Source organism: Alosa pseudoharengus, unplaced genomic scaffold, assembly GCF_046254945.1.
Source record: "Alosa pseudoharengus isolate Yale_2024_CS ecotype anadromous, Long Island Sound unplaced genomic scaffold, YU_APseudo_1.1 YU_APseudo_1.1_scf_1, whole genome shotgun sequence".
NCBI lineage: Eukaryota > Metazoa > Chordata > Actinopteri > Clupeiformes > Clupeidae > Alosa > Alosa pseudoharengus.
The window spans coordinates 50,303,898-50,320,631 of record NW_027468564.1 but is presented as its reverse complement, the minus strand read 5'-3'; the positions used below and the strand labels follow the sequence as shown (position 1 = coordinate 50,320,631).

General features: G+C 45.5%; 1 protein-coding gene across 1 annotated transcript; it reads left to right on the top strand.

Moving 5' to 3' along the window:
* Nucleotides 1-1,995: 1,995 nt before the first annotated feature.
* Nucleotides 1,996-16,337, top strand: LOC143108583 (somatostatin receptor type 5-like). Its single transcript, XM_076271578.1, has 4 exons — nucleotides 1,996-2,231; nucleotides 12,109-12,898; nucleotides 14,064-14,367; nucleotides 14,518-16,337. Exons 2-4 carry the CDS (start codon nucleotides 12,158-12,160, stop codon nucleotides 14,892-14,894), a joined length of 1,422 nt encoding a protein of 473 aa, XP_076127693.1. The 5' UTR covers nucleotides 1,996-2,231; nucleotides 12,109-12,157; the 3' UTR covers nucleotides 14,895-16,337.
* Nucleotides 16,338-16,734: the final 397 nt, after the last annotated feature.

The following is a 16,734-nucleotide window of genomic DNA, read 5'->3' as shown; positions in this document are numbered from 1 at the left end:
TTAGATTGTAAAATGAGAGAGAAGAAAATGTGCTGCCTAGATCATTGATTGGAACATTTACTTTTAAAAAACGGCCTGATGGTGTTGATAAAAATAAAGTGTTGATTAAAATAAAGTCCTCTGCAATGTCTGCAGCAAGGAATTTGCATATCAACGGAGTTTGTCAACTCTAAAGTTGCACATCAATGCAAAGAAATAGTGTTGACATTGAGGGGAGTGTTAATTTATGTTCATTGTGTCCCCTAGGTTATATCTGTGGCCTGAAATGCCTTGTATGTGAAAAAAAACTTCCTGAAGCACTTTTGAATTTATTTCCTCAGCATATTAGGTCATATCATAGATTATTATGGACATTATTTGAACAGTGAAAATAATAATAAAAGAGTTTTTGAACTTTAATGTCACTAATGCTGATTATTCAATGATTCATTTTAATTTAAATATTTAAAATACTTTCACAGCAAAAATTATATATGCATTTAATTTAGATTAATTAATCACAGAGTTTGTAATTAATTTGATTAAATTTTTTAATCGATTAACAGCCCTAGTTAAAATATAATGCACATTGTTTAAACATAAACATAAACAACACACAATGTTCTGCGCACCTTTAAACTGCACCTTTAAATACAAATGTGTAAAAGGTTAGGAATGGGGTCAAAAGCATGGGAAGCAAACAAAATAAAATATAAAAGTCTCTAAAGTACAGCTTACTGGGAGTTGCAAACCAGCCAGTATCCAGAAAGAGCAGGTAGCAGTTAATTCTGATAATTGACATTTTGCCAGAGAAGAAATTGTGTGGTACTGACAAGCAGAGTTTTTCTGGGTAACAATTGACATCAGGCTGATTAAATAATTGCAGGATATTCATTTTTGCTGTATGTGTGTGTGTGTGTGATTTGGAGGTGCAGGAAGTGGAGGCGGCGTACCATCTCTTTATCATGTTGAAAAATCATTGGCTTCAGCCTTTTACCATGCAAGGACAGCCTGACAACTACCCACTGGGATGACATTCACTAATCACTGCCATCACCCACTGCATCAATGGGCCAAAATTGCCCTGCTCCAGATTCTGTGTGTCACACCACAGAGTTTCACAAATATGGCTCTGTGGTAACCACGGGTGATTCTAAAAACGCCTGGTGTTGTTGGTGATGTCCAAAATCATGGCACCAATCTCTCTCTCTTTACCTCACCCTCATTAACCCTGAAACGCATAATCTCCACTGGTCTTCAGAGGAAGTGGACATGTCCACTTCCTCTGAAGACCAGTGGAGATTCTGCGTTTCAGGGTTAATGAGGGTGAGGTCTTGTGTTAATGCAAAGCAGGCCGCCATCGGGGCGTGAAACGCGCAGTAGCAAGGGGGTCAGCTCTGGAGTCCTTTTGGTTTGGGCCAAATATGAGAAGGCAGCACGTGCTGGAGCTGCCAAGGCCTTTATAAAAAATAGCTTCATCCATTAAGACATGTAATAGCCTCACACTAATTTAGCAAAACATTCACATTCTTTGACACAGCCTTTGGAAATGGGCTTTTCCAGGGTACTGTGTGTTCCATAAAGGCATTTGTTACCGCAGCTTGTGACAAGCATAACTGCCATAGTTGTCTCTCCTTTATTATTATTTTCACAGCCACAAGACGTAGGGCAAGAGCCAGCGCGTAATGATTTGACGACTACAGGGCCATATGTATTACCCAATATTCCGCAGCAAACGTGCAAAGTGGTAGCGCGGCGTGAGGTCTAAACGCGCCCAAGCGGAAATGCTCGCTTTTTCTTTTAATCACATGTGTTGGTTTGTCGTTTAATCGCACTTCCTTTACGCACGAACGCGCGCACACAGAAACACACACACATACAGACACATACACACGCACGCACGCTAGCACGCACACACATCTCTGTTCTCACTCCAGGAGTCGCTCACCCCCTCTCACTGTTATGACCCGCAGCAGCACTGTGGTGGAGCGCGCTGGTGCAGCACCGTGAGTCGAGAAGAAGCTCCGGAGTGCTCTTCCCCTTGCCACTTCTTGTGTGGGATGCTGTTGCGCCAGCCGAATGGAGACAGCGACGTAATTTTAGCCGTGGATTTGAGCGCCTCGAGCACCGTACGTGTTAGACAGTTAGAGAAACTCTCGAGCTGAGTAGGAAAACAGAAACATAACGCAACGTAAGGCAAGCGCGGCGCGCGTCATGAGGCAATGCCTAGCCGAAAAGAGTTGTTTATGATGGTAAGTTCTTTTTCCACTCTTATTTGTTATTATTATGATGTTTGTTTATATGATGTAGGCTAACCTTCGTAACATAACATTATTCTGAAGTGACCTTATGATTGGATGGAATGATTGGATGGATAATTCATGTTTACATGTGTTTCTGCACGGTGGTGTATCGGTCTCAAATCAGTGTACAGATGTGCAGGTTTTGTACAGTTGCGCATGTTCTCCGTTTGCAGTGAGCATAAACATTAGAAAGTCAGCATGTATTTTCACTTTTGGACAAGCAAATGCTTTCTGTGGGGCTGTAGTTTTCTAGGGTCCGGTTTGTTTTCTGTGTCTTTCATATTGATTAAGATCATGGGTAAGAAATAGGATGAAGGGAGAAAGCAATACAGGGGCTGGTGTGTGTGTGTGTGTGTGTGTACCGGCTGCAAGAAACACTGGCACACTGGGAGAGGGACAGGTATGAAGGGGTCAACTGTAACCAAGGTAACAACAACCTGTGTGTGGTACCAGACCAGACCTACAGTATGCATATGCAGGTGTGAGATCTCTCGTCACACATCACAACAACAACCAGCTCAGAGCAAACTCACACATTAACATCTTACTAGAGGCAGAGCAGCCATGACATACACACACACACACAGAATTGAGGAACACCTTTAAGGTGAGACCCTATCACAGGCTGAGAGAGTGTCTGCCCTCTGAACGGAGGCGTGGGTGACTGAGGGGGGCTGCTGTGTTCTGGAATGGGTGTTCTTTGGTAACCGGAGGTAATGGATGTGATGAAGACACCAGACGCGGGTCCTCTGTCACTGTCAACGAAGCCTCTGCCCCTTTATTGATTCCAAATGGTTCACAAACTCCTGCTGAGACTCAAATACATTTCTTCTCTCTCTCTCTCTCTCACACACACACACACACACACATTCTTCTGACTTTCTCATTCCTCTACTGATTCACACTGACAACATTGATTCACACTTAATTCATCTCATCCTGATCAATCGGATCCAGGAGTCAACATCTGTTCACATCAGCCCCCCCTCTCTGCACACACACACACACACACACACACACAGAGAGAGAGAGAGAGAGAGGGGAGGCTGAAGCACTGATGAATACACTCACTCGTTTCTCTCCTCCTCCTCCTCCTCCTCCTCATCTCTCCCCCACCACTGCCTCTCCTTCTCCCTGCCTTTCTTCCTCCCTCCCCCTCTCTCTCTCCATCCATCCATCTATACCTTCCTCTCTGAGTGCAATTAGCGGTTCTTCACCCCTGCCACTCTCCCCCTCTCCAGTTAACATGTGGCACCTCTGGATGCAGCTGGAGATAGAGATGCTCTTTATTTAATTGCGTGCCAGCCTGCCTGGCGAAGCCCCACTAATGGCTTTCATTTGCCAACCTGCTCGTTTAGCCAATTTGGCAGCGATTTGGATGTGTTTATTTGCATTCTGTCATAACATGGGCGAGGTGCAAGTGGCGACATGCGGAAAGGCTTACCTAAGACCGACGTTCAACTGGGCAATATGCTGTTTGAGTTGTCAAGAAAATAGAACGGATAAAAGATCTCGAACCTGCCATTATGGAACGATGAAAAGATAATGCATTTTATGCATCACAAGGCTTTCTCTCTGGTGACGGTCAGAAAAGTGTCAACAATAAAAGGCAATGAGACGCAATAAAATGCATAGGTTACAAACACCGTTGTCCTTTCATGCCTTCAGAATTAGATCCTTTTTTTCCAGTCCAGAATCATTTTTAATTGTAGATAACATAAGTGACATGATTTCACATGGTTTCAGATTTCAGTATGCTACAGTATGCTAAGTGAATATTTCAGTATGCTACAGTATGCTAAGTGAATATTTCAGTATGCTACAGTATGCTAAGTGAATATGTATAGTATGCTACAGTATGCTAAGTGAATATGTATAGTATGCCAAACGTGTTTACTGGGTTGTGGTTTTAATATTAACTCTTTACCTATTCTGGTGTATGGAAAATGTACACTGGATATACAAAACTAGAAGGGAAAAAATCTTATGAGAAAGAAGTGAGGACATAACACTATGGGATATGTTTATCTATCACCCTTCACCTTTTGTCAAAAAAATGTCTTGGTTGGTTTGTCTTATACCTTATAGATAATATTGTTGTCCTGGCAAGACAGAGGTAGAAAATGTTCTCTGACATGCTAGGCTATATACGGTGTGTGTCTACAGTGGTATAATTAAAAGAACAATAATAATAATAAAAAAAATGTCAGATCATCAATATCTCAATAATGCCCTGAATACATTCAGTATAGTATATAGAATTAAAATCAAATCAAATCCTATCCTATCTAATGAATAATACACAGCTGGAACTGCACATTTTCCTCAGCTGGATAGGAACTGTTTTTAGCCTTTTTGGACTAGGTAACTCCTTGGACTAGGTGGACTCCTTTAAGAATATACTCTCATATACTGAGAAACAACACATTGACCATGCACACATCAGACACAAGAGAACAAGTAGAATAACTGATGGAAAGGAACAGTTGTGGAAATGTCTTAGATTGAGGCCCTCATCTTCTGGCGGAGATTAATTTGTCAACACTGTATTATCATCGCAGAGCATTCTGGCCACACAAAACAGGCAAAATGCCAGTGGCAGTTCAAACAAAACTTCTACATGCACACACACACACACACGCACGCACACACACACACACACACACACACACACACACACACACACACGCAAACACACACGCACACACGCACACACGCACACACACACACACACACACACACACACACACACATGTTATGTGGGCATTCTGATGTGGGGTGCATGGAGTCCAAGATGACGTCTCTCTCGCCCCCTCCCTCTCCCTCTCACCTTGCCGTGTCAATTTGCTGTCAACAGCTGCCCACATTCTCTGCACCTCTATCTCTGTGGGTCAAAATGACACTTACAATCTTGTCTCAGATGTACACACACACACACACACACACACACACACACACACACACACACACTCATCTTCATATTAAATTCACACGCATAAACACCCATGTACAGTGCCAACGCCCGGCCTTGACACCCAACAGTAAGTCCCCAGTTTTGTCATCTATTCACTCCCTCTCTCACGCACACACGCACACACACGCACACACGCACGCACGGACGCACACCTCCCATCCCCCTCGTCAAAATGTGCTATGTCCAAGACTAATTGGGCATTTGAAATGGCTCCCTGGAGACATCGTTGTGTCCAGTCCAACGTTTCCCTTGAACAGTGTCAACTGCACGACTACTCCACGGCCCCCTGGAGCCGAGTGGGGGAACTTCCGAGGGCCGATCTCATGAGGGCCCCCTGTCAGCTAATTGGTCTCCATTAAAACACAGTCTCATTGTCAGGGGCCTCGATGGTTACGCTCCTCTTCGACACAGAATCACTGCACAGGATGGCATTTTGTGCCCCTTAAAATGTGATTTTTTTTTTCCGGCGGCCGGCTCATTGATCCTTATTTGAAAATGCCGACTCGAGGACATCAAAGACAAACCAGAACGCTGCTACCAACCACCTCCACCACCCACCGCTTATTAGAGCTAAACAATAAGCATGCGCTCCCTAATGGCGTCAGGGCAGTTATGCGCTTTTGAAAAGCCACATTTTATCTACTGGCTTATTTTTTTTTTTTTACAAAGCATATATTTATTATTGGCAATCAGACAGGTCCCACAAAAGGCCGGCCGGGGCTGTCTGAACCGTTTGGCCGCAGAGGTCAGTGGGAACACTCGCACTGAGTGTTCTCTGATGCTCTTCACATACCAATTAATGGCCCACCATTCTCTGGACCTCCGCAGAGGGCTAGTAAATGGTGTAGCTACACAAAGCGAAACGACACTGACCATCTGACTCAGAGTGTGCTGAAATCACCTACAAGGAAGCATGTGAATGCACTTTACACACCATTCTTCAGAGCACTTAATTATTATTAATACTTTCGACAGTTTGTCGGTTAAACCTGAGGGATGATTCTCTGCGCTTCATTTTATGAAATGAATGTCATTGGTTATTTGCTTATGGATGTAGTCGTGTTTCTATCACGTGTTCCAGCTAAACCATGAGATTCACCTCAAGCTGTCATTTAGACGTCAGCAGAAGCTTGGCAGACTATCGTTTACAAACCCAGAGACTGAATGAATGTGTGCATCACTGAACTGTACTTGTTCTTCCCTTTGTGGTCAGGGGCTGATGTTAATCTCAAGACGTAAAACATCTGTCCAGTTCAGATGTTTATCTGTGGTGACTTCACAACCTTATCAGTGGCTCCATGTCCCGGCAACAGATCAGACCATATATCAGTCCAGTCCAAGCTGTCAATCAACACTAGTCCCCTCCCTCTGATCTCCACCCTACCTACCCATCCACCCACCAAACACTCACCCACCCCAACTAATTTTGGACACCCCACATAAATCAGCCGGGGCCAGTCCAGCAGCCCCCCAGTCCCCATGGCAACGTGCCCTGATGATCCACCTCTGGACGACGACAAAGGCAACGGGAACAAAGGCGAGAGGTGGTGAAGGTGGTGGTGGAGGGGTGGAGGGCACTTTGGCTATCTCTCTCTCTCTCTGTGGCACGGGGAGATTGCACCTCTCCTTATTGTGGGCCCTGGAGATTAGGCTGGTATCTATTGTGTGCTTCATTAGAGTCAGCAGCGTCGACCGGAAAGGGGGTTGCGAAGGGCTGCACTGTATCACCGCTATAACAGGCGCGCGCCGGACACAGCAGTGGCTGGGAGTTTGTGAAGGTGGGGAGCGTGTGTGTGTGTGTGTGTGTGTTGGGAGGGAGGGAGGGAGGGGAGCGGAGCAGGAAGCTAATGCTAGGAGTCGGAGGGAGCAGAAGAGGCCTCTGCTCGCACATGGCACTCTCAACCAAGATGCTTCCTCTCTTTTCAGTGAACAGCCCCCGAAAACCCTCACGAAACACTCCTGAGCCAGAGGCGAGGAAAAGAAAGCCCTTATGGCTTAATAAAGTGGAGTGGGGCTGGGTGAAGAGGAGATGACCACTCCTGCCCTCCTCTCTCTCTCCCGCTCGCAGCTGAGCCTCCTTCAGGTACAGCGTTGGTGGCCCTGTTGCCGAGAGATCCTTGAATGGCACTAGACACCATAAGGATGACGAAGGCCACTCGGTAGTAGGGGCCTGGTGGTGCATAAAATACACTGGAAAATGTCCAGTGTCTTTGAGTGTGCTGCGTCGAGCTTTTACCTCAGACTCCCCTCATCCTTAACAAGGAACAAGAAAGCCTTGTATGTTTGAGGAGCTTTTATCTGTGGCACTAAGGCCCCTCTCCTGCCTGAACATGAATACATGGTGTGCTTAGTACCTGTGGACATCGCTAAGTATAAGTATAAGTATATATACTTTTTTGATCCCGAGTCCAAAGTGCTAACCAGTGGGCCACGGCTGCTAACATAAGAATTGTATTCGATTGAGTTTTGAAAACACATTTTGTAATGTTTGACTAAATCTTCCTCATATTTAACAGACTCTTAGTTCAGTACGGAATATTGTGCGGTCTGAGAGAGAGAGAAAAAAACAGCCAAAACATTGGAGGGGAAAAAACATTACAATAACATTCAACCAATTAAACTTTGAGGGTATGGTAGTACGGACAGAGGAGCATATGAGAATATTTGAAAAAAGAAAGAAAAAACACTGACTTCACCTTTGGTGCTCTAACTATAATGCAACAGAAATTATCAAAGACCGTTTGCAGTCTTATAATTATTATGGCTAATGCCAAGAGACTGCACCAGATGGTGAGTAAATGTAGCCTACTTACCACACAGCAATCTCAATTTAAAATCAGTCCCCACTAACGATGTGTGATTCTTCTAGAGCCTTGTAATCACTTACAATCAGGCTCAGTTTGTGTGCTAACAGTAAGTGAGACTCTTAAATACAGCGTACGCCGTCTATCACCCATTTGCCCAGCACTTCGTATCTATTTTTAGTTCCGTCTCAGTGTTTTGCCAGCTCTCCAACACAACATGTCAGTGTTATGAGCATAGAATAAATATGTAAAGGAATTGGACTGAAACTTGACACTGCACTTGTCCTTTTCCCTCCCAACACTTTTCTTTCTTTTTTTTGCCTCATCTATTGGTGACTTTATCAGCCCGTGGCAGACCAGACCAACAGATGCTCCGCATGAATGGCTGACTGATTGGAGTATGTGCTCTTGTCCACTGTGTAGCTGGCCGTCTAAAAGCAAGCACTGGAGATCTGAACCCAATCTGTTGAAAAACAGAGGAGGGCAGAAATACATCAAAAACTATTTTGTTACAAACTACAAATACTGGCTCATAAAATGTAACAAAATAAAATACAAAATACTGATGTGAAAAAATGTATTTAATTAAAATACAAGTAATTAGTCATTTGGAAATACAAAAATACCCAATCATGGTATACCAATTTTTTTAAATAACCTACAAGGCATATTATTGAAAACGTATCCCCAAGAGACAAGACATTTTATTATCTATTTTCTGATTGGCTGGCAGAGGGCTATTAATTCTGTACACTGGGGCTCCTATGAAGTAGATCTGGTAAAAATGTAACCAGCATCCCATATCAATGTAAACGATGTTTGAACTGACAAGAAGCAGACTTCGCAACAGTGGAATCAACTGTAACATAGCAAACTACCCACCATGATTTCCCATAACCAATGAATGTAGACGACCAATTTAACAGGTCGGCCTCTTTTTAAACTAACTTTTAGTTTTTAAACTAACTTTTAAACTGCCTTTTTGTGCTATAAATGCATGCCTATTGCCTACATACATGACTGGCAACATGGGGGACAAACAGAATAACATCCTAAGGTGTCCCGATATACAGAATTAGTTAACTTGGTGGAGAAAACTCTTTTCGCATCGGGGAGGTCTTTGCATCCGTCCTGTAGTAAGAATGAACATCAGCTATTAGGTATTCAAGGTCATGGGGTCAAAGGTCATCATATGGGGTCCATGTCCTAATGTTCTCCCTCAGTATCTTATTTGTATCGTTTTCAAATTTTAGTCTTGTAGCACTTGACACACCTAACAATTCAAGCTCCTAAAGTTTGTTACTTTTTATTCTTTTTCAACTTTCAATGTTGTAAGGGGATGATGAAACAGAAAAAGACAGATATAATGGTTTCAAAGTTGTCTACAGGGTGACATAAATTGGTAGCACAAACAAAAAAAATTGGGTGTACAACCCATGTTGACCAGTTTGTCTCCCTGAGTTGACTTTTCTTTTCAACTTTTTCCAACTTCAGACATGTTCAGAGGGGATTGAAAAAGAGAAAAGTTGAAAGAGAAAACATTTGGTCACAATGTGGCATACTACTGCAAAAAAAGGGAAAAATGGGTTCCAAAAGGGTAATGAAATTAGTATGGACAAATCGCTACTTAGGTCAACTTTAGAGCTGAATATAGGGAATTGCCCAAGGGATATCATCGGGCACCCACCCTATTCTTATGGAGTAACCCCTAGGCAACAAGAAACCGCAAAGAAAAAAAAAATACTTTTACCAACAAAACCAGGTTCACCAAGATTCTGGCCTTTGGCTCCCGGACTATGAAAAGCATAGCTTATTGTTATGGATATAGGTGGTATATTTAACTGAGAAATTCTGTCTTATTAGAGAAAAAATGACAGATTTTTCTTAAGTAGTTAAGTATTTTAAATACTTTAAATACAATCCCTTAAAGTATTTTGTTACAAACTACATTGGATTTGTTCCAATCCTGCAAAATATGCTAAAGTAATTACATATATTTAAAATACATATAATTAAAATACTGCCCATGTGTGTTGTTGAAAAATAACAACCTGCCAAAATGTGGGAGGGCCTCATTCTCTCTCCTCTGCTTGGTCAACATGACCCAACCCATAAGAAATGTGAAAACAGGCATGGGGTAAAAAAATCCCTTGTGATTAACATAAGACCAATTAATTAACGTGTCCTCTACCCTCACAAATAAATGTGCTACGGAAGAATAAAGCAACATAAAATTAGCGGCAGCCCTGAATAGGCTGTCAGCTGTCATCACTCGCTTGCGTTGTTAATAAGCGCGCCCGTGTTTTCAGCCACGTTTGGGTGTGCAGACGGTGAGTGTGCGCTCCGCTGCTAATCCAATCTCCATTCCCCGCTAGTAACCATTAGCCAGCCAGCAGCGTGTGGGAGTGACGGACGGGAAACTTTCATTATGAGGTGTTGATAGCAACCCAATAAACTCATGCACACACCTGGGTGTGTTGCAGAACCCACGTATGTATGCGCCGCGTGTGTGATTGTGAACTCGCTGCATTCATTTGTGACCATAAGCCACATCCAGCACATCTTAATGCAAAGTTGTTTTTCTTGAGCCTTGGTTTTTTGTTGTTGTTGTTAATGCTCCAGAAGATCTTCCTGAGTGAACATGGTCATTCTCAATTATCTTCAACCGCTGTGTACATGGCATGTAATTGGATGTTTACATTCACTTGGTTTTAATATCTGTTATGCCCTGTGGCTTCACAGCATATGTGAGGGGTATACTAGGAGTGCACCCGCAGACATCCCAACCTGCAAAATGTCATTTCATGGAGGTAGCCCTCCCATTTTAGGGAGGTAGCCCCTATAATCTCAATCACCACCACCCCCACTGACATACATCATATCTCTTTTTAATGCAAATGTGAGGTGCTGCTGGCCACTGGTAAGTTAAGGCCTACTAAAGAGGGTAGAGAAGTGCCGGCGCTGCACACTCTGACTCCATAGCAATGTTTTTATTAATGATGTTTCAGCCTTGGGCCTTATGATCTGAAGAAGGACCTTATGATCTGATAAAGGGCCCAGGCTGAATCGTTAATATATATATCATTAATATCATTAATAAAAACATTAATATAGAGCCAGAGTGTCTGGTGCTTCTGTACCCCCTCTCTATACATCACATCTCTTCCAGAACCTCCGGGAGACTTGGGAAGTCTGTGCCTGTCCTGTGACCCATGCAGGGGGAATCTTAAAGTTAACGGTTGTATCAGCGATTTCAGGCCCAAAAAAGGCCCAAACATAAATGATCACATTCATCTAATCTTTCCTAACAATCCGCTAGCTGCCTGCCCCATAAGCAGGCCGTCAAAAAAACACGTCTCTGTTGGCAGCCTATAGGCTCTGTTACGGCCAGCTCGTGAACAGACCGCAACGTAAAGGGAGACAACAACAGTTTCAAATTTAACCATTTATTAATGATAGCAACATTAACAAACTAAAGTGTCTAGGGAGATGAATGTTGAAGAGTGCGTGTATGCGTGACTGTAAATGGCAGTAGGCTATCAGCATGTAAGATGAGTAAGTGAAAGGCAAAGGGGGAAAAGAGAAATAAAGGGGAGAGAAAGACTAACGTGCCAGTGTAGAGGACTATCAAAGTGCCTGCAAGAAAGGAGGAATAAGTGCCTACCGAGAGAGATACAGAACCCCTTTTATAGCCCCACCCAATACAGGTGCATCTAATAATGTAATTAGCCTAACCAGGCCAAGGCCTGACCGTGCACTGACAGACCAGGACCTGAAGGGGGCACAGGGGGTCGTAACAGCTCTGAGATCTGTACACAAAAACAATTGCTACCAACAGGGTTGGCAACCCACTCAAAGGCAAAATAAAGTGTTTCAACCAATAACCTGACGAGATGTGCGTTTAGGAGCGTTTTAATTGCACAGGAGGGAGGGGGAGGGAGTAGCGAGCTAGCTCTCTGTTTTGTTTGAACATCAACAGAAGTGACGTATCCCGCCATCGCTGATACAACCTTTAACGCTCCTCTCCTCTCTGTCTCTCATTTCACAGTGCTGATGCCCTGCCCGTGTCTAAGGCCACCACTTCCTCCACCTCCACAATGCACCCAGACATGGCCACTGGTCTCTCCATGATGCCCCCCTCCACCCTGTGGGAGAACGGCTCCTCCCTCCCAGGGGACGACTCCTACCTGCTCCTGAACGACTCCTCTGGGAACTGGACGCTAGTGGCAGGGGACGGCGGCGGCGGCCCTGGCGGGTTCGTGCCAAGCGTGGCGGGCATGCTCATCTCGCTGATCTACGTGACGGTGTGCGTGGTGGGCCTGGGCGGCAACACCCTGGTGATCCACATCGTGCTGCACTACTCGCGTCCCGAGTCCATCACCAACATCTACATCCTGAACCTGGCCATCGCCGACGAGCTCTTCATGCTGGGCCTGCCCTTCCTGGCCGTCCAGAACGCTCTGCTCTCCTGGCCGTTCGGCTCGCTCATGTGCCGCCTGGTCATGACGGTGGACGCCATCAACCAGTTCACCAGCATCTTCTGCCTGACGGTGATGAGCATCGACCGCTACCTGGCCGTGGTCCACCCCATTCGCTCGGCCAAGTGGCGGCAGCCGCGCGTCGCCAAGGCCGTCAACGCCACCGTCTGGGCCGTCTCCATGGTGACGGTGCTGCCGGTGGTGGTGTACGCCGACGTCCTGCGCGACGGCAACTGCAGCATCGTGTGGCCCGAGCCTGCCGAGGTCTGGAAGGCCTCGTTCATCGTCTACACGTCGGTCGTGGGCTTCTTCGCACCCCTGCTGGTCATCTGCCTGTGCTACCTGCTCATCGTGGTCAAGGTGAGCGCCTCGATTTTCCCCTGAGGGGGGATCTGTCCCTGATTAAACTTGACCATCAGCTCTCCGCCAAGAGCCAGAGCAAGGCGAGACAATAAACCCACACATTGTTTTTGTCCGCAGTACTAGCGAGGGGGTTGTTTTACATTGTCAATGCACAGGTTTAGCAGACCAGATTAAGTCCCTGCTGCATCCTAACAGAGAGTTGCAGAGTTGTCTAGCCATGGACGGACGTAGACTTGAATATCGATTTTTCGCTGCTTGAGAGTCTCATTAGATGTAATCTAGAATTCTCTCACTAAAATGTGCTTCCCTAGTTCATTTCTTCTGAGCCGTGACTAAGCTGTGGAGTTCTCAGAGAATGAGTCATGCTTTCTCATCTTTGCACGCTCGGATGACCACAATCATTATTTATTTATTTTTCCCTGGACTGTCTTTAAGAGAGTTCTGAAATGAGGGTTTTACCCTTGCACAACTCTAATTGGCTCCCCTCTGTGGCTGGCAGCCCCGACCTCATTAGGAGCCACTGATGTAGTGGACATTTTTATGAGTGGACATTTGGACAGACACCGTGTGGCCACTGTAAAGTTACCAGAGAACTGGTAGTTAGTGGCTCTGATTTCAGTACAAGGAGACAACCACAGAAGAGTTAAGAGGAGCAGAATGAACATAAGCGATGTTAACTCATGACACTTCTTATTATACCAGGGACCTTGATGATGCATATTACCATGGATACTAGTTAGTGCACGAATCTTACTGTATGACTAATTCCAAAGTGAAAAATTGTACCGAGCACGTCACTGTCCTCTCCATTGAGTCATTTACTTCCTCATTTGTGTTCCTTTTTAAGAATATGGAACTCAGCCCAGCATGGGAATGTCCATTCTATTCTTGTTAAGACTATAAGAGCAACCACAGAGACCGTTGGAAAACTGAGACAGTTGGTACGGTGTTTGATTGCCCTAACTGCTCCAGTTTGAGACGTTCTGCGCACAAATAGACACAAATGCTTTGTTGTAATGTTAACGTTGTAATGCTAACATTGTAATGCTAATACACAGGAAATGACTGTAATGCTAACGAGGCTTTTGAAGGACAGTGAGATATACTGTACCTTCTTCAAAACTCACCTGCCATTGATTCACCTGCCGTCTTTTCCCTGCAGGTGCGGAGCGCGGGGCGCAAGGCCCGGGCGGCCTCGGTGCGCCGCCGCAAGTCGGAGCGCAAGATCACGCGCATGGTGGTGGTGGTGGTGGCCGTGTTCGTGCTGTGCTGGCTGCCCTTCTACGTGCTCAACATCGTCAACCTGCTGGTGCTGCTGCCACCCGAGCTGCGCGGCCTCTACTACTTTGTGGTGGTGCTCTCGTACGCCAACAGCTGCGCCAACCCCATCCTCTACGGCTTCCTGTCCGACAACTTCAAACGCGGCTTCCGCAAGGCCCTGTGCCGCTCCTCCCGGAGGGTGGAGAGCCAGAGGGCAGGCGGAGGCGGCGGAGCGGCCGGTCAGACGACCGGCGAGCAGCAGAGGCGCCCGGGGAGGGCGGCCGGCGTGGGCGAAAGGCACCTGCCCGCCGAGGAGAGGCCCAAGTGGGAGCTGAACACCCAGAACAGCTTGATAGCCACTGTGAACCCGGAAGAGGAGGAGGAGGAGGAGGAAGATGGGGAGGGAGAGCAGGAAGGGGTGACACAGGAGGAGGAGGAGGAGGAGGAGGAGGGGGGTGGTGTCCAGATGGTGGAGATCTGCAAGATCGCGCAGAACGGTAACGGGTCGGTGGAGGGACCCAGGGGACGCTTCTCACAGACGAGGAAGCTGGAGGCAGGCGCTGCCTCAGGGCACGAGACTAATAACGGGGATCTGACGCCAAGGGAAGGCCTCGGCTCGGGGCCCACAGCGGTCATTCCCCTGGTGGTCAACGGAGCCCGGAGCGGCAACGTCAGATCTCTCCCCAACGTCTCTGTGGAAAACAGCTCCGTGCTCGAGATCAGCTACCTGTAACATGTTACCTGACTACGAGCTCTGAATACACCTGACTATAAGCCCTGGTGTTCATTAGCCAGGTAATCAGGCTGTGAATAGCAGCTGAAACCCTCAGGTCCATGAAGGAAAATAATTTGAAGGAAAAAAAAAAACACACTAAGGATAGGCCTATGTAGATTTAGAAATGACTTCAAATCCGTTGACTTAATAACATGACTTTCTCTCACGACTGAACAAAAGCATGAAAATGTAGACAGATGTTGGCTCAGTTCCAGCAGAGTTTACAGTAGGTTCGCACTGGAGTAGAGGGGGATATGTGTTGTTTGTGTACTGGTATTCTGTAACCATCACACGCTGCTGTACAAGCTGCCTCATTCACGCAGCCATCACGGTCCGCTTAGTTGTTTAACATGTAGAACAAAGTGTCCTTGTTATCACTGTTGGTTTTCCGCTAATCAGTTTGCTTTTCTCCCCGGATGTTCCTGGTGGAAAGTGCCTCACGCATCAAAAAAAGAAAAACCTTGCAGCGGTCATACATTAGGCGATCCACGTCCTAGGAAATAACCATGGAAAATAATCATGCCAGTTTTGTCTCTGGAGATAAAATGAAGCTCATTTTGCTCAAGGACAACAGGGTGTACAATTAAAGCCAATTTCAGTCTTCATTAAAGCCAATTTGCCGTCGGCTCCTCACACTATTAGGACCCGAGTGCTGGCTTCTCAGAAATCCCCTAATTGATCCCAGCGGCTGCGCCTAATCTCCGATCGGCAACGCCGCTGAATAGCGTGCACCTGAGCTGCCCTCCAGGGCTGCACGCCGATCGGTTGAAAACCGAACATTCACATCAACTATTGCTGACTGAAGGCTCTGTGGAAAAAACGGGACAATTAGGCGAAGGCGGGAAAAAGAGCGAGCGTGGCCAACCACCATTTTCACATTGCCTATTATGCGCTTGTGGAGCTCCCAATAGGTGCACCTGAGAGAAAAGAATTCCATTACAGCTTAGGTACGGCTACACTGCACATTTGGGGAGAGAGTTGCGTGCCACGTGGACATAATCTGCCGAATAATTACACTTGTCAGAGATGACTGCCAAAACATAATTTCACCAGTCACCCTCTTGCAGAAGCTTGATGTGCATTTCATGCACACTCAATATAGAGTAAATGCCCATTAAATCCCCAATGAAGACAAACCAAATATGTACAACCTTAACACAACAGCAAAGATGGGTTCGCATGCAGATACACACGCGTCCAAATTTTTGAAGTTGTAAGAAGAACTGCATTCTCTTTCCCCTTATTAATCTGTGGCATGGTTGCTTTAGAGAGAAAAAACTATGACAATGTGTTTATTTGAAGGTTACGTGGGAGTCCTGTATTTAAATTTGTGTTTGTGACTTTCCAGTTGAGTGGGCATTGTGCTGCTAGCAGCTATCATGAGTTGTGTGAAGTGGCAGATTAAAACATGCTGTGTTGAATTCACTTGTTGGATGCTGTTTTTGTTAAGTAAGGAGAATCTTTTTTGACAAACAAAAATTAAACACAACCAGGAAATGCATCACTACGTCCAGACAACATGCCACCATTACTCGCCCAGAATAGATACTGGTCACATTGTGCAGGTCGGAGAGACACTTTGACGTTAAGCCACTGCGAGAGCTATCGATTTGGAGAAAATATCAAAGAAAAACATAGGCTTTGGCAGCAATTGAGGTGGGCTTCGGGCAAAGTGAGGTGTTCAGTTCACATGAACAGCCTTCAACCATACAGACACTATTTTTCGAAAAAATAAATAATGGCACCAGCCTACCTTTAAGACCCAACATCAAACAACACTTAAAAGACATAAACGTGT

What these genes read in the sequence shown, in the direction of transcription:
- LOC143108583 (XM_076271578.1), top strand. Translation starts at nt 12,158, where the DNA reads ATGCACCCAGACATGGCCACTGGTCTCTCCATGATGCCCCCCTCCACC. An exon ending in ACCTGCTCATCGTGGTCAAG is followed by an intron (nt 12,899 to 14,063) that starts GTGAGCGCCTCG and finishes TTTTCCCTGCAG; the next exon opens with GTGCGGAGCGCGGGGCGCAA. An exon ending in CTCCTCCCGGAGGGTGGAGA is followed by an intron (nt 14,368 to 14,517) that starts GCCAGAGGGCAG and finishes ACAGCTTGATAG; the next exon opens with CCACTGTGAACCCGGAAGAG.